Here is an 18,634-nt window from a genome sequence, read left to right on the forward strand (position 1 = left end):
GGTTCCTGCGGTTCTGATGAGTGATACTGACCTCAAACTTGGTGAGAAGACAGTGCAGGCCTCAAGGGTGTTGTAGAACTACCACCGGTGTTGCTGAGCCTTTCGGTGTCCGTGGGAGCCCAGGAGCAGCAGGCCGGTTAGCTTTGTTGCGGTGCCTGCAGATGCAGGGAAGTAACTCCTTCAATTCAAGGGAGATCCCTTCAGGTGTGTTGGATGTCAAACAGGCCTTGGAAGGTTCCTGTACAGAGCACTGGCACGGACGAGCAGGATGACAAGACCAGGAGCAGCAGGAGTCTTCCCAGTTGCAGTCTCTGTGCCAAAAGCAAAGTCCAGCAAAGTCCAGAGTGCCCAGACGGTCGAAGAAGTGGTGTCTTGATTTGATATGAATCTTGTCCCACGACAAATCTAGGGACCCACCCTTAGGTAAACCCGTAAGCACCCTAAGGAAAGGGGTGTGACGATTCAGGGGTCACTCCCAGGGGAAGGGCTGGACAGTGAGGAGGATACTCCCATGTCCTTTGTCCAATTTCGCACCAGAGCGGGAGCCAGCAGCTCCCAGAATTGGTTTGAACTGGACTATACAAGGAGCAAGGAGGGCACCTTTCAAGCAGTCTCAGTGGTGATGGCAAGCACCCCCACCTTTCCCCAATACACTAAACCCTGTCTGGGAGGTGGTCACACCTCCCTGTGACAGGAGCAGGAGGGTAGAAACAGGTCTCTGGTCGCAGAAGCCCTAGCTTGCTTTCTGGCTCTGGAAGACTGGTACTGGGAGCACTGAGGGCCTCCCGGAGGAGCTATACAGTGTATGGACTCATACCTCCCGCACTGTTTATGGTGTAGGGGTATGATTCCAACATGTTTGATACCAAACCCGAAAGGGTGCTTTCCAGCCAGTTTAGAGATGATCATTGCGTAATGACGCATGGCCACTCTATATATCATATTCGCTGATGCACTTGGACTCCAAAGGTTGTATGGGTGTATCGATCATGCGGGGGCACCCTCACACGTAGCACCGAGCACCCTGCCTTCAGGAAGAAAAGCCTGCCTTAGGGGTGACATAGGTTTTAAGTGCAGTGACCCCAGATATAGGGAAACCTATATCTCTCATAAGTGGTGCTAGCACCAGCTTACACAGGCTGCGATGGCAGCAATGTGGTCACAGTTTGAGTGGTCTCCCACGGGTGGCATAATACATGCTTCAGCCCATGGGGGACCCCTGGTGGACCTATGTCCTGGGTACCCAAGTACCATATACTAGGGACTTATAGGGGTATACCAGTAGCCAATCTGAGATGTGACTAAGTACTCACCATAACCAATTTAGAGCCGAAAGCACAGAGACTGGGGTCCTGATTAGCAGGATCCCAGTCAGACTAGTCAGAAACAGCATAACACCAGGCAAAATGTGGGGTTAACCATGCAGAAGGATCCTACCTTCCTACAGCCACTCATCCAGCTCTTGTTACAATTTCTTGAGGATAGGGCTTTCCTTGAAGTCGGTTGCCGAAGACCTTGGAGTCAACGGTGATTTCGGCATTGACAGAGGACTCTGCTTCGAAGGTTCAATGCACAAACATGATTTCGACCTTAAGGACCAGGGAGGGTCGAGGCCCCTAGTTGAATCTCTCCTCAGCTCTGAGGGCTTGCTTCAGGGTCGACTGAGGACAGGGGCACATCTGAAAGAGGTGGAGGCTTTAGCTACTGAACTGTAATGCATCTAAAAGTCATCTCAGTGACAGGAAGGAAGATAATGGGCACCAGTGCCATGACAGGAAACAAACATCTGGAGCAACATTGATACACGTCCGAAACCGATGGCGGAGAAAACCAACATCGAGACCAGAAAGTCTTCTTTGAACAAAAACAAGTTGCAACAGTCCAAGCCAAACACTAGATAGCAGAAGTATGCAGAGCATGTGTATCTACAGCCACACATGGTACGAACATATGTTTTACATTGTCAAAATGTATTTCATGTTTTTTAAAAATGAAATGTGTATCAATCCTAAGTGTTATAGGATCCCACACATAGGAGATATTCTAATGTCTATGTGTGCCAAAGAAGATGCCCAATGGACCCCCCTTATTGTAACCTTTAAATAATTTCAGAGTCCGATGTTTGCTGCTAAAAACTTCTTAAGACAAAGATACAAATTGCATAAATGTGCGGAGAGGAAAAATGTCTATTTTCTTTATTTAATGTTCCTATTTTCTTAAAATGCTTCAGCACGGCTAAAGTATCTTTTTTAATTTTCCACACAGCTTGACTAAATAGAATGGCTTATTTTTTATTTGGGGATCTTTTTCCCTTCAACTTGATATTTGACAATTCAGGATATTATCTTAATCACTCAGACCTACCCCATAGGGTTTCAGTATTCCCTCATATGTCTTTCTTTTACCATAAGTCATGGTTTGCTAAACAATGCATGGGCTCCAGAGCCCATCACATAGCTCTTTGAGGTATGTGAAAGATACTTTGGCTACATCTCTGGTGCTACTCCTGGCGAAAAGACATGTGGCAAGGAGCTGAGGGAGGGGGCCCCCTTTTGCGAATTGCCAACTTGGTTAACGATTTGATATACTGTAACACATTATCTGATAACTTCAGCATACTTATACCTGCTAAATCAAAACCCAGAGACTTGAGGGCATATCTGGCTGATCGAGCTTCTGATACTCAAAATATGATTTTAAATGAGAGAACTGTGAACTTACTTCACTTTCATGGTATGCAAAGGAAAATATCACAGAGTAACACACACAGTAACCCCAATGATGTAGATAACAAATGCTTTATGTTACTAGAAACAAGTCCCCTCGCATTATGCCTGCAATACCACGCAGGTGGTGTGTCTAAATTGTAATAAGTGAATAATGTCTTTGGTACCCCTTGTATGTACTTCTGAACACTGGAGTGACTCTCTGCTTTTGTTTCTTTTTCGTTTTTCTTTGTGAAACTTTAAATAAAGTAGATTAAAAAAATTATCCATGAGCTGGCTTTTATAGATGTAATCCCACAACATTTCAATCAGATCACAAACATGTGAAGTGAATATTACCTTTGCTTGCTTGATGGCTTCATTCAGTTTATCCAGAGCGCTCTGAAAGTAGGCAACCTGAAAACACAAAAGGCCAATTAATAAGATGAAAGAACACATGGTACTCTCTCACCTCAACACTCAAGTATCATGATAAATTCAGCAGGAACAGAAAATCTGTAATGAATCCAACAGCTTAAAAAATGTAATGCTTGACTTTCTGTGAGAGGACATAGCACCAACTTGATCTCATAGTGGCAGAATATTCAACTGTGTCCTGTACTTCAATACTTCCGATAGGAGACGTACATATAGTAATAGTAGTCATCACGTTGACATGACACCTTGTGTAAACAATCGAGTTTAATTTCACCTAAGTTTCATTTAACCTACATTGTGGTAGTTTTATTTTAACTTACCAATCAGACTAAAAGTACCACAATACAAGAGGATGAAAAGGCAATTTCAGGATTTCATACAGCAGGATCGATTCGCAAATACCCATTTGGTATCCATCAAACAGGAATTTACACTAATAGACTGATTTACCCATATGTACTTTTTACAAGTAAGTAAATATCCTGCAGGCAAGGATCTCATGAAAAGTAGATGTGTATTCAAAAACTTTGTAAGGCCTGTTTATGCCCAAGATACAGTGAGAAGCTGTAGGAATTAGGATAAAACACTACCAAAATTGGTTGAAGTGTACTTAAGGGGTTTCTTCACATGGAAAATTATTTGTTAGTTACCCTGTAAGCATATGTTTGTAGCTTGTATAGTGTATTATCACATGCTCTGCATACCTCAGTCATCTAGTGTTTGGCTCTGAACCTGCAAGCTGTTTTTGTTCAAAGGTCTTTTCGAGTCACGAGGTACACTATAACATCCCCCTTAGTTAACAATTCGCATGGACATCAACTCTATTATTAGATTGTTTTACACACACCTGGCAAGTATGGCGTATTGGTTTGAAAACTGGTGGACATGCAAATTGTATATAATGGTAACAACTGTTAATGTTGGAGAAAAGAGCAACCATTTGTGAGTCCAGGAAGGCATGTGAATCTACAACGCTACAAGCTGTGAAAAGATGCTTACAAGGTAAGTAACACATTCCATTTACTGCATGAGTGGCTGTGACATGTTCTGCATAGATTGTACAGTGGTGCTCCCCTTAACGGTGGCTAGCCAGCGGATGTTGCAAATGACTGAAACAAAGTTCCTAAAACTGTTTGACCAATTCTAGCCTGTTGACGGGCCAGAACATTCACACAGTACTGTTTACTAAACGTGTGTGGGTTTGACCGTCTAGGTCAGTGTTTCCCAAACTGTGGTCCGCGGACCCCCAGGGGTCCGTGACACATTCCCAGGGGGTCCGTAGGCAGCAGTTTCAAAAGCACAGCAAAGTTTCTTGTATAATTAGCAGCTTTCCAGCAACAATAAAAGTGCCAAGAGAATGCCAGTGATTAATGTACATGCTGGAGAGCGAGGAGAGTTTTGTTCAGTGGCAGCTTTGGTTGAACTAATGTAGCACAGAGGGTTAATGTGCCTACTGCAATGAACGTGTAACATGCATCTTAAAAAGCAGTATTTTATGTGCCTAGGTTCGTGGTTACTGCTTTTGTCACAGAGATTCTTTTGTTACTGTGCACTTCATAAGTGACAATCGTAATCTAGCAGAGTGACCTTTAAACTGTCATCAAAGAGCTGCTTGCAAACTGTATGGTACCAGTTAGTAACTTATATTTTGTCCCAGTTATTCATTATCCTGATGCTGCTAAAAAGATATATTTGGGTGGAAATACATTTTTAATGTTAAAGTCAATGCTAGCCACTGTGTTATGTTCTGAATCCTGAGTTTGTGCTTTTCCAGATCAAGCACTCTTTAAACATTTTATATACACACACACTGATTTACATGTATGATTCAATGTCTCTATATGTGTGTGATGTAAAGTGCTCTGACATCCTACAATGGTATGAGAGATGCTATAAAATAAATAAAATACATGTGACAGAGGGGCTATTACTTCAATATAAAATACTAAGGGCCAGATGTACGATCTGTTTTTATATGCGCGAACGGGTTCGTGAACCCGTTTGCGCATGCAAAAACCAATTGGGCCATGTACATAGCCTATTTTGTGAGTCGCAATTTGTTTGCGACTCTCTAAATAGGTTTTGCAACTTGCTATTTGGAAGGGGCATTCCCTTCCAAATAGCGAGTCTCAAAACCATGTACAAATGTTTTGCGGTAGCAAAATAGTCACAATTACCACCTACTTCAAGTAGATAATGCATTTGCACATGGGAAGGGGTCCCTGGGGACCCCTTCCCCTTTTTAAATGCATGCAAAATTATTTTTTAGAGGCAGGCAGTGGTCCCAGGGACCTCTGCCTGCCCTTAGAAAATGAAACGAAAACGTTTCATTTTCTTTTTTTTTTAAATGCATGGTAAACAGGCTGCTTTTTTTTTTAAAAACTGCTTTATTTAAAAGCAGTCCAAGACATGGTGGCCTGCAGAGCCCAGCAGGCGACCATTGCTGGGAGGGCTGGCATTCCCAATGGGCTCGCAAATTACGAGAGGCTCATTAATATTAATGAACCTTGCAATTTGCGACCCCATTTGGAATCCCAAACAGTGTTAAACACACTGTTTTACATTTCATTTAGCGACTCGCAATTTGCCACTCGCAATGTGTCGCCAATTGCGAGGCGCTAAATTAAATGGTCGTACATCTGGCCCCAAAATCCTTAGTACTTTGAGTATTTGTTTTGTGTGCACACGTGTGTATTTTTTTCGAATTACTGTTTTAATGTTTGAAATTTAACTCATACAAATTGCTTGGGGGTCCCCGGCTTCCAGTGGTGACTCAATGGGGGTCCTCAGGAGTCAAAAGTTTGGGAACCACTGGTCTAGGTGCTTGGCAATATTCTGGAAGAAAGTCACGGTTTCCCCTTTCTTCCAAATACAGTATGGTATGGGGAGAAGGGAGAACCATTTTAACTTTAAGGTAGCACATCTGGATACACGTAACTATCTAGAAATGCCAATTTTTTGATATTGTCTCTCTTTGGTGTGATTTTGCAAAGTGAAAAGGAGTTGATGAGTTTTGTGAATGAATCTAGTTCTATCAATGTAGTACATTAGAGCCCTTTTACGTCCAGTGTATGAAGGGCCCTTTCTGCTTCTGAGTCTGGATGAGGGAAAATGGCGCGCAGCTCAATTGTTTGGTTGAGGTGAAAGGGAAAGATCACTTTTAAGAGAAATTGAGGGTCAGTCCAACCCTATCTGCATGACCTTGAATGAAAGGTTATTGTATAGTGAGGGCCTGTAGCACACGTATACGACTCAGACAATAACTTTGAGAAAAGCTACTTTCCATGAGAGGAATTGCATGTGGCAGAAATGCAATGGCTATTCTGCATGTATGCAGCAATAGCCGCGAGGAATAGATTTGTGGAAATGTATGCTATCCCTGATTTTTTAGGTGGATTAAATAGCACACAGTATCTTGAGATCATTTCCACTTTGCTGCTTGGCAAGCTCTAGTAGTGGGTCTGCGACATTCCTTAAGAATGTCTGTACACTTCTGTGGCAGGTTTAAGCAGGACCACAGGTGTTAAATTGCTAAATTGAGTTGTCTGGGGTCTGGCTTGCCTAATTCTGCAATGTTCCGGCATGAGAAGGTCCGGTCGGTAGGGGAGCCTCTCGTGAGTAACAATAGACAGTTAGAGGAGGGTTGAGAACCATGGTTGTTTGGCCCATGTGTTAGCCACTAGGATAGGGATGAGTGATGCTTGCAGCAGCTTCTTCAACACCTAAGAAAGGAGCGGGAGAGGAGGAAATGCATAGCCATATATTCCAGACCAGTTCATTCATACAGCTTTGCCCATGGACTGTGGGTGTGGGAACCTGGAAGCAAAATTTTCACATTTTGTGTTTTCATGAGTGGCGAAGAGGTCTACCAGCAGAAACCTCCAACGTTGGGAGTAGGTGAGTAGGACTTGTGGGAAGAGCTCCCGCTCATGAACTTGTTGAAATGTCCTGCCTAGCAGGACTGCAAAGTCATTGTCCACTCCAGGTTTTTACTCCACCAAGAGGTGTACCCGCTGATGAATTGCCCAATGCCAAATAATCTGCACTAGCACTGATAATTTTAGTTGTGAATTGGTGCTGCCTTGTTTCTGGAGACCGTGCACGACTGTCATATTGTCTGTGTTTATGAGCATCACCTTGCCCTAAATGTTATGAAAGAAGGCTTTTAAGGCTAGATGAATGGCAACGTGTTCCAGGCAGTTGATGTGGTGCTCCTGCTAGTGGGCTGACCAAAGTCCCTGGACTGTCATGTTATACACATGTGCTCTCCAGCCAACTAGGGACTGTTCCACCACCGCAGAGAGTTATGAGTAGAGGCCCCTACCAACACTAGATATTGTAGATGACCCTCTTCTTTTGACGATTCTGCGGAGGCACTCCTGTAACTGAAACATGTGGATTCTGGCATGGGGATTTATAGCAATGCAGGATGCCTTTTATTCCTAAAATGCAAAAACAGTTGATGGACAGAATGCAGAACAATGTCATACATTCACCCCAGTACAGAGATTTGGGCCTAAATCCATCGTTTTTTTGCACTCCACCCCAGTTCAGACATGGCCATATGCAAAAAACGATGGATTTAGGCCCAGATCTCTGTACTGGGGTGAATGTATGACATTGTTCTGCATTCTGTCCATCAACTGTTTTTGCATGTGTCACCCCGAGTGGGATGGGTATGCTCAGACGTGAGTCCCATGCTCTCCACACCACTGGAGTCAAGCTATCCTGGCTGAAGACGGCTGATAGCCAGAAACCGGTCCTGGGATGCTTGATTCCGGTCCAGGAAAGACATGGCTTGGCAGTTCGGGCTGGACTGTTCCCATGAGGCACAGGGTCAAGGCTGATTTGCATATGGCCAGTTCTGAACTGGGGTGGTGTGGAGTGCAAAAAAACGATGGATTTAGGCCCAGATCTCTGTACTGGGGTGAATGTAGGACATTGTTCTGCATTCTGTCCATCAACTGTTGTTTTTGCATTTGTCACCGGGATTTCGCAGGAGCAGGTTCAAGGGGAGACAGGTCTGTAGGGCTGGGGCTAAGTCAGTGGGAGTCTTCCTCTTGTTAGCTGCTGCACGGCTGCATGGTCCTTCTTTTCTTCTTGTTTCTTGTTTGGATCTGAGGAATCAAGGTTCAGGGTGCCCCCTAAATACTAGATTTAGGGGTGTTACAGGTAGGTAAAGGGCAGGGACCAATGTGTCCCTTCCCTGGGGTGGGTACACCCCCTATCGTGCCACCCTCCAGTGGGAGGGGGGCAGGAGCCTGTCCCTGGTTGGTTGGGTACCCTCATCTGCAAGATGGTGGGGACTCAAGAGTTATGCTTCACCTCGCCTCCCCCACTTGAGGGGTGGAGTTGGCAGAGGTGGGCACACCTCTTTCTCTCACTTGTTTTTCCCACCTGCTCTCCCGCCCAAAGTGGAGGGTGGAACCAGTGGGGACCAGTTGCTGAAAGCAGCAAATGGTCTGGGAGGCTCACAAAGGCGGCATGCCTTTGAAGCTTCCCCTTCGTGAGCCCTGCCCATCCTGGGGGAGGAGACTTGGCACCTCGTCCCAGGATGTGCATTGTTTCAGGCCCCAGAGAGCAGCAGGCTCTCGACCCAGGGGTTGAGAATCATGTCTGGTGGTGGAAGCTGAAAGCAGCCACTCAGCCTGGACATTAGTGGTGGGTTAGTTTTCAGGGGGCATCTCTGAGATGCCCTCTGTGTTTAATTTTTCATTAATTCCCACACTGGCATCTGTGTAGGTTTAATGTGCTGAGAAGTTTGATACTAAACTTCTCAGTTTTCAGGGTAGTCATTATGGTGCTGTGGAGTTCGTAATGACAAGCTCCCAGCACCATATACTCTTAATGGCAGCACTGCACTTACAATGTCTAAGAATGGACTTAGACACTGTAGGGGTACACGGCTCATGCACCTGTACGCTCGCCACTGGCATAGGGTACGCAGCTAGAGGGGTGACTGATCTATGCTAGGGCAGTGTGTTGTAGGTATGGCACACAGGGATATGTGCCATGTCGACTCTTTACTTTGTTCTGCACCAAAACACGCAGCCTGCAAAGGCAGTGTGTGTGTGTAAAGGTACAGGGCCTCTAAGGTTGGCATAATAAGTGTTGCAGCCCTTAGAGGTCTTTCCTGGTCACAGTGCCCTGGGTACCTGTGGTATTTTTTACCAGGGGCTGACCTGTTGCCAGCGATGCCAATTGGGTTAGTTTTGGCGAAAGAACACAGGCCCTGGGAACCTGATTGGCAGAGACCCAGGGCACAGCAAGAAAAAGTGCATCAGTAGTCTGGCAAAAAGTGGGGGGTTACTGCAACAGAAACCCACTTTCCTACAGACTTGGAAACAACTGTAACCCTGAAAGGTAGTACCTTTATTTGGTAGTGTTGTCCATTTACGACGAAACAAAGGAATTGCCAAAAAACTGGATAAACTGGGATGTAGCAATAGGCATCCTTCGGCTCCAGGGCAGTCAAAGTAGACATCCCACTGCAGTTGGATAACATCCTGTAGGGTTATCATATGGAAATGTTTTGACATATGCACCTGTTCAGCAGTCTGGGATCAATGATTGGCCTGAGGGAGCCGTCCTTCTTGGGGTTGAAAAAGAGAGAGCGTACACCACCTTGCCTTGATATTGTGGAGGTACTAACTCTACGACTCCTTTAATAAGGAATGCTTGCACCTCATCATGAAGAATGTGGCGGTGTTCTGGTGTTAGATACTGTGCATGTGATGGATGTTTGGTGGGTCTAAGAGGACTTCCAAGTAATACAGGTCTTCTACTATTGTGAGGACCCATCTGTCTGAGGTGCTTTCCGCCAACTGTGGAAGGAAATCTTGTAGTCTGCCCATAACCGGTGTTTTGTGATTGTGGGGTGAATACAGGACAAGTCAGTGCATAGATGTGGAGGCTCCCTTATTGGCACTCCTCTACCCAGTGCCCTTGGTGGATTTATTGCCCCTGAAGGACCCTTGTGTATTTCCTCTACGGCCTTGATTATGGTAAGTGTGGTGCTGTCAGTCTGGAGAGGTGGTTTTGTATACATCCCCTATCGAGAAGTCTAATAACCCCCTCTGCTATAAACACATTGTGAAGAAAAATAAAAAGTAAAATTGATCCAACCCGCGTCTGCTGAAGAAGGGAGTTACGGTGTTGGGTGCTCAATCCTATTGTCAGTGATATGAAGCCTGATGGGCATTCTGGATGCAAGAGTGTGTTGGTCACAATCCTGCTTGAATTTGTGCCACTGCCACTGCCCAAGAGAAACTCCGTGTGTGGAGAGGCTAATGGGCAGTGGCACAAACTCAAGCTGGGTTGTGACTAACACAATCTTACACTTGGGATGTCATAAAATAGAAACACCCCTAGGTTGCTTTTCGTTGAGGTGTTCTTGGACTTCCTTAAGAAATGGCCTCTCTAGCCTCTCAGAACCGGCTGTGGAGGGGGTTCTCAATGCGGGTGCTTTCTTCGGCACTGAAGCAAGTGCAGGGGTAGCGGATGGCTACGGCTCCAACAGGTATTGACCTTTTTTTTGCACCGGCGGGCAATCAAATGGTTTGGGAGGATTCTGTTCTAGCTCTCTTGCCTTCGATGTGTGGAGACCAGATGGGGGAGGAGGGACTGAGGGTGGCTATTTATGTCCAGGGCTAGAAGCCAGACTCCCTTGAAAGCTCTGGCTCAGAGTGAGTGCAGCCTCCTCTGAGACTTGCTTGGCGTCTAGGTGTTAGCCATACTCATTGTCCTGGGCACGGTCTTAGTTGCTGGTCTTGAATCTGCTGAAATGGATGGTGCCTCCTGGCCTTCATTCTGCTTGGCGTCAGACGAGCCAGAGAAGATGCATTCTGGGCTGGGTTAGTGAGCAGGAATGCTGGAACATTCAAAATCTTCTTCCTCCTCGGCCTGAAGTGGGTCTGCTTCTCCCGAAGACATTGGGAGGTTTTTTGGCCGCTTTCCTCTGCATTCTAACATGGTCCCAGCATCTGTCTCAGCGGTAGCGAGGGTCTTTTTGCACAAAAACACAAGATAGGAGGGACACTTAGGATCATTGTGCTCAGGGAGAAGCAAATGTAGCACATGCTATGGAGGCTGGCCCATGGGTATTTAGTTTGGCAACAAGGTTGTTTCATCACCTAACATGCGTTGGCATTCTGCCCGATGGATGGGGACCAAAGATACAAAGACAAACTCCGAAGTCTAGTAGAGCAGAGGAAAACAATGTCAGAACCAATACACTGATCGCCTTTCTCAGAGTCTGCAGTGGAGGGAACAACAGTGAGAATCTGAACAACGGACACAAAAGTGTCGAATCTGGGAGCCCCATTGGTACAACTCGGATCCCGATAGGGGAGAAAAACAGTCTAACAGTGGAGTAGGTGTCCATGCGCCATTCCAACTAGGGGAGGAATCACATGGTACCTCGTGACTCCAAAGCACCTCTTTAAAAAAAAACATTTTGCGATGTCTGCGCCCTATACTCAATGGCAGGAGTATGCAAAGACTTGTGTATTTACAGCCAAACATGCTACAAACAATTTCCCTAGTGATAACAAAAAAACATTTTCAAGTGCAAATGCACTTTTTTCTGAGTACTTCCACATGTACAAATCTATAACTGATAATCTTAGTATTGTGTAATGGGAGTACTCCTTGAAAAAAATAAACCAAATGGGGGGACAAGGGCTTTATTTATCCAGGTCCTACAAACATGCCCAAAACAATGTCTATGCACAAGAGGGTATGTAGTTCCTTTTTGGGGGTTGGAGGGGGAGGGGGGAAGGAGGGGAAGTCAGGCGGTCAGTAAGAGAAGGAACAAAACTATGGGGAGGGGGAGTCTTCCAATAGGAGCAAGGGCCCTCACACACCCCAAGGGGTGTCTTGCTTCATCACGCTGCAATGCCAGACGGCCCCATGTGGGGGGGGGGGGGCTCTTTGCCGGAGATCTTTAATGATGTTAAACCGTTTTGGCCCTGTTGTGATGAAGAGGTGGGGCACAGAAGTATAGTGAGTAGAGTGGTGTGGTGATGTTAAAAATAGCTACAGGTGTCCAAAATGTTTTTTATTGAGCTGGGCATAGGTGCTAAGGTTAAAAATAGACTGCAAGAGTCACGACTGGCAGGAGGATTAAAACTGCTACAGCTCGAATGTGCAATGTGGGGGGAAAAAGTGTGGGTAACTGTCAGGTACCTTATCTAGTCTATAATACAATAAAAGGAGGCAGTTCGGGAAGTCCTAGGTTAGGGTCTTGTGAAGCAGGATTCCTATGTAATCTGTGTGGAAGATTAATATCAAGTGGGGTGAAGAGCGTCCTTCTCACGGATCTAATAGTTCCAGAGAAGGTGCGCCCGTCTGTGCGTCCGCAACAACCGCAAAACTGGCGGCACATGGAGTCCTCAAGTTTGAGTGCTCCTCGTGGTGGGTCCTACCCACGTCCGGACGTCAGGGATCACAACAGGGCCGATACAGTTTGCATTGCAGCGTCGGCCTGACGAGCCCCCTTGGGGTGTGTGAAGGCCCTTTCTCCTACTGGAGCACACACCCTCCCCACAGTTCTGTTCCTTCTCTCGCGGACTGCCCGACTTCCCCTCCTTTTCCCGCCTTCCCACGGCCCCTCCCCCACCCCAAAAAGGAACTGCAAAATCTCTTGTGCATAGTACCCCTTGAAAGCCATGGCGTTCACAGGACCCCAAGAGGATAAAAATAATATTTTGAGAATCCGAAAAATATCAGGTATTTGCGCTAAATGTGGGAGTAAATTTATCCAAATTAATTTTCAATATTATTTGAGAATCAAACCTTTTTTGTTCTACAAAAATGGGAGAGGTCACGCAGGATGTAAGGCAACATGCTGTTTCCACTCACCCTTTCCCCAAACTTCTGCTGCTCCTCAGCCTGTTTTCCCATATGCAGCTGCAAAGAGGAAAGAAAGTAAGGCAAACATAGTTTGGATACTAACAATTAACAAAGCTGATTTATAAACAGGCTTCCGCCTGTTCACAGATTTGAAAATGGTGTTAAAAATAAACATAGCGATGCAGGAGGCAGACACTATGACAATATTTGGAAGCTCTGGTACCATATAGAAAATGTATACTATCTGGGGCTGAGAGGTGCGAGCAATTATCATTCAAGGGATTTTGGAAAATTAAAAATCTTATTTACAAGAATGTATGCAATTAAAAAAACGAATAGGCAATGAAAAAATGAAAACAAAATTAATTAACATATAATTCCAGTATTACTATCTTGTAGTGCATTTGTTCCAAGATATATGCCAAATGCTTGGATCAGAACAACAAAATATTCAAAACCACCATCACAGGTCTTAGTACTAATATCACTGCTATTGTTTTTCCAAGCGTAGCATGGAAAAAAAGTCCAAAAAAACCTTTGGGCAGAGGAGGTTTCAGAACATCTGAACAACAAATCAGAAAATAAATAATGGGACAAAAATATTGGGAAGGGACGGGTAAGTAAAAGAGCCACTGGTGAGTAAAATTTGGATAAAAATGTGGATAAAAAGGAGAGGTGAGGAGAGGCTACTCAATAACGAAATCAATAAAAAATACCAAAAGTGGTAGTCTAAATGGGTCACCCCATGTAAAGCAAAATAAAATCGAGAATGAAATCGAGATTAGTAAAAACTCTGATATAAACGTATTTACCATGAGATAAGTTCCTTGAGACTAATCTCATAGTAATGAATGATCTCAAAATTATTACATGGAATATTTTTACTTGCTTATACTTAATTTGTGCTTTATGATAATGTTTTTATTGAAGCAAATTTTTTTAAGATTTTAAATTGTGTTTCATGATTTGAATTCTTTCTTACTATTTTTGCATCTACGCTGCTTTGATTCTGCTTGATGGTTAGGTGATGTGTTTTCCCATCTGCTCCTAGTGCCTTGCAGTAATTGCTTGTGAGCAGATCCTAAACCTATAAACTTTAGGTGTCTTCAAAATAATTTTAATTGACATCAAGGAAGTACTAATGCCTTGTGCAAGGTAACACCTTTACTCTGAGGGTCATTTGGCTTTCCGGACAACACACGGTCGAAATCACAGGTTTTTTCCCCATGCATCATCCCAATAAACACTAAAAAAGTTACCATACAGAAGTACAAATTGAACAGCGCTCGAATTTGAGAACTTTAAAAAAAAACCTGTATCACATATCTAAACTCAATTATGTACCACTTGGTTAGCTTGCTGAACAGTGAATGCTTTGATCAGGAATTTTGTTAAACATGGGGATCACCAGTCAACTTACAGAACAAAAAACAATAATAGTAGTCCCCCCCCTTTTTTGTTTTAAACTTTGAACAATAATAGAGTTCAACTTACGTATCAATATAGCATGCAGGATAAGAAGTGGTAGTCTATGTTTTTATTGGCCAATGTTTCTATTTCGTCTGATTATTTTTAAGTGACAAGAAGCATTATTCTGAGGTGACAAGGCATTTGGCTAATTTAGCCGATCTGGTAAAAAAATAAACTGAATTTGCAGAAAAACATCAGAGTCAAATGGATACCCTATTAGTGAAAATAAAAATTAGATAGATTTTACCTTACAAAGCTTATAAGTCAATCATCCTCCTTTCACTTATGTGGGTGAGGCGTGAACCTGGGCAACAAGTCTGTGTTACATGTGGGGCCCACCGTGGGATTCAAGCTAGAACGGAGGCATTTAATTTTTACAAGTGTTTCCCTATGCAGTCTGCTCTGTTGAACAGCTGATTTCATACACAGAACGAGATTGGCAATTCTGGACACAGATGGGAACATAGCAATGTAGATGTATTTTGATCGCTACTTTGCAACTACAGAGCAGAGCTGACATTTGTTGCAGAGTGCAAAAATCAACCATTCAAGGTGGAAAAGATCATATCTGAAACTAGATCAGATTGACAAAAGGCATAATTCCTATGGCTGAACACAAGAGAAATCAATGTCTCTGGGGAGGCACCGATTCTTCTGGAGAGTGCTAAACTTTCTAGCATGCACATCTGATTGCAATATCATTTATTTCTGTCTTCCACCTTACATGAGCTATAGCAGCAAAGTAGTAAATTTTCATCTGCACCAGTTTCTTCCAGTCCTTTTGGATTTTTCCCAGTAGTGAGGCTGTCTCAGAGTTCTCCAAAGCACGGCAGGCTTCCTTGTAATAGTCCACCACCTATCATGAGACACAAAGAGTTTCAAACATTGCTGTAAGTGGATGCCAGTTTAAGAGAAGTACCTTTTAATCAATAAATAACATGTTACGCAATGAGGTGAATGCTCTTAAAACAAACCTTTGTGTCTCATAAATGTGCTCACTGTTGCAATGTACTACCACTACAATTACTACTGACAACGAACACCACCACCTTACGAACTACAGATGACAAGACGAAAATGAAGCCCACAATGCTGGCAACTCAACAGCAACCAAAAAAAAATAATTAACCCAGCACGTAGAGTTTTAAAAATGATTTTAATTTGTCTTGTAGTGTTGTACAAAATAAATAAAAAAAAACACCTAGTTAAAAAACAAGCTTTTGCAATGCAATAGGTCTCGCATTTATGTTAGTTTAAGCTATTGACATTGGAAATGACAATGCTTTTTATTTATGTTTTAAAAACCAAAACATAAAATAAAAGGCATTGTCATTTACAATGGCAATAGATCAAACGTGTGTAAATGCTAGACCCGTTGCACTCCAAATGCTTGTTTGTTTTCCCCTCAAATCAGCAGATTGGTTTGAATGCACATTGAACCTGACAGGCAGTATAAAAGAGGATGATCGCTTCCAACTATGATCAGGAAGCAGCGAGTGCCACCGAGGGAATGAACGGCTCAAAATGAGGATAGCTGTGATGTGGGGACCTCGGTGCTGCTTCACTGTGAAGCTGGTTTCAGCAGAATATACAAGGGAACACTTTTTTTTTTTTAAAGGCACAGAGTCATTAAGTGATTTTCCAGAATCACAGGATATGAAACCTGGTTCCCCAGTCCCTTAGTCTCCCGCTCTGGCAACTATGCCACATCCTCTCCCACAAAAGAAGCCTTCGGACCAACATGCCAATCTGCAGCAGCAGCTGTCCATGCCTCGAGGGCAAAAGTAAAAGCCCTTTGATTGTGAAAATACTGCCTGGATGTTGGTGTGGGGAACTCGGAGGAGGGAGGAGGCAATTAAAAGCTGCAATATACAATCGGTTTTAACTGCTTAACAGAAATAGTAGAATATATTCCTGAAAGGAAAGAAGGTAAGCCTACAAACAGGGATTGGGGCAGGCTACCTAAGGTAGATGGGTTCCCCAATATTGAATGGGTGGCATGCTAACGTGCAGCAACACAGAGAGGTACACAGACATCTATCAAAAACATTGAACATGTGTAATGAACGCCAATCTGCAGGATGCCAACATCAATGATATGCTCAGCCGGACTAATATAATTTTTAGAAGATGCGGATGCAGGTTACAAAATCACTCTAAAGTCGACTACCTAACCTAAGATAAAAAAGCATTTCATCTCCCCGAGTATAAAAAATAAATATTACCTTTTGTAATGCAACTGATGTTCATGTAAAGGGCTCTGATACCTACTTTGCACTTTACCAATGTACATTTAAACAAGCGGTGCGTAAACATGCACATTTCTTACTAGTCCTTGCTTTCAAGAAGCAATGCTGGCAGTAAAAAAGGTGCAGTTACTGCCAGCTTTGCTTCTCGTAAGCAAGGACCATAAGTAGAAAGTGCGTGTTTACGCACCGCTTGTAGGTTTTCAAACACATAATTCATAAGCATTGCCATTTACAATGCCAATAGCTCACAATCTAGCAAATGCGAGACCTATTGCATTGCAAATGCTTGTTTATGTTTTTCTTCGGGTTCGGGGGTGCTCGCGCATTGGGAAGGGCCGGGTCACTCATAATGATAATGTTGCACTACATTCAAAACATTTCAGAACCCAGAGTGTGCAGCGGGGCTAGAATCACAGGTGTAACACAAGTGCTGATGGAATAATAGTTGTTATGAAAGTACCAGTGAAACTTTGAAGGTGTTTAGTGCTAGACTCGAAGTTGTATCAGAGGTGCTCCTGAAACAATAACGGCGCGTAGCGCTAGACCCGTGGCTGTAATAGAAGTGCTTATTAATCAGTGAAGGCGCTGTAGCGCTAGACCTGTAGTATTAATAGCAGTGCTCATTAAACAACTAAGGCGTGTAGCGTAGGCCTGTGGTCTAATAGAAGTGCTAATTAAACAATGAAGGTATGCCGTGCTAGACTCGTAGCTGTAATACAAGTGCTGATTAAACAGTGAAGGTGCGTAGCGCTAGACTCACACCCTGAGATTTGCAGGATGCCCTACGTCTCTATCAGCTTCAGCTTGTTTCTTCTGAAAATGTTAGGAATACCTGAGTGTTTGGCTCGGTTTCACTTGAGTCATAAATCTTCGTCAACGCCCTAGGCCTCTGTGGGTGGACAGGAGGAGGAAGGCATTCCCTCAAAAAACCAGGCCTGCTACCCCAACAACTTCCGACGAGGGTGGTCGAGCCCTGTTGCCTACTTGCACTTCCACCTGACTTTCTGGCAGTCCTCTGGTTCTGTGATCGGCCTTCCGCTGGGCCGTTTGCTGCTGCTGCGGTGACACCCGGGTATAAACTGCCACATCACATCAACGAAGTTGAGGCTGCTGCCGTTGTAGCTGTGTCTCTGTTCTAACGGCAAAGGCGGCTTTCCCCTGCTGTGCCGCACCCGTCCTTGCCTCTCCACGAGACTGAGGGGCATGTCCGCTGCTCGCTGCACTGCACACGACCCTCTGCTGGCTCGCTTAACGAGCCCGTCTCTCCGCTCCTGCTGCCTGCGTAGGAACCCCACCCTACCTCCTGGAACCACATGTTTTGAACAGATAGAAGGCCACAGAAGACCAGGACCAAAAGCAACAAGGCACTGCAATGCCTCCTTCCAGCAAGGAGAACGAGGTAACAATGACAGAAAACCGCACGCACAAAAAAAAAAGGGGCGGAAACAGCTACTGAATCCCTCCCCTCCAGGACTCCGTGACCGGCCTTTTGGTTGCCATAGCAATGTTTCAGGAAATCGGCTTGCAACACCAGAAGTCAGGTCACAGAGTCCTCAAAAGGAGGGAGTATAGCGGCCAAATCATCCAAACAGGGGCATTGGCCAATGGCAGGCCTCCATTTCGCGAGGCCGGCCAATTGCAGAAGGGGCGTGGTTTCATGCCCCTTCTTGCTTACAAGAACTCTCGCCTGCAACAGCGCATGTGCTGCAACGCAGGCTTCGACCTAAAAAGGACAACTCAAAGCACTCCCTTCCGATTGCCTTGGCCAAATTAGAATAGGACACAGGTAGTTGGGATTCTATATAATCTGTGTCTTAAATTAGGTTAAGGCCATCACTTCTCATTAACACAACTGAGCACATGAAGTAAAATACTTAAAATATTTAAGCTTAGAGAAGCATGCACTGCAATCTAAGACTT

The 18,634-nt window shown here is 44.3% G+C and overlaps 1 protein-coding gene across 1 annotated transcript in view; it reads right to left on the reverse strand.

The window, feature by feature from the left end:
* The window catches only part of PTPN23 (protein tyrosine phosphatase non-receptor type 23), a 663,560-nt gene that overhangs the window by 469,146 nt on the left and 175,780 nt on the right, over nt 1–18,634 (reverse strand). The window contains exons 8-10 of the mRNA XM_078662553.1: nt 15,190–15,321; nt 13,005–13,052; nt 3,066–3,122 (exon numbers count right to left, since the gene is read on the reverse strand). Coding sequence (XP_078518679.1) covers nt 3,066–3,122; nt 13,005–13,052; nt 15,190–15,321 — 237 coding nt within the window. The remainder of the gene's footprint in view (nt 1–3,065; nt 3,123–13,004; nt 13,053–15,189; nt 15,322–18,634) is intronic.

The sequence above is a fragment of the Lissotriton helveticus genome, chromosome 10 (genome assembly GCF_964261635.1).
Source record: "Lissotriton helveticus chromosome 10, aLisHel1.1, whole genome shotgun sequence".
Classification (NCBI taxonomy): domain Eukaryota; kingdom Metazoa; phylum Chordata; class Amphibia; order Caudata; family Salamandridae; genus Lissotriton; species Lissotriton helveticus.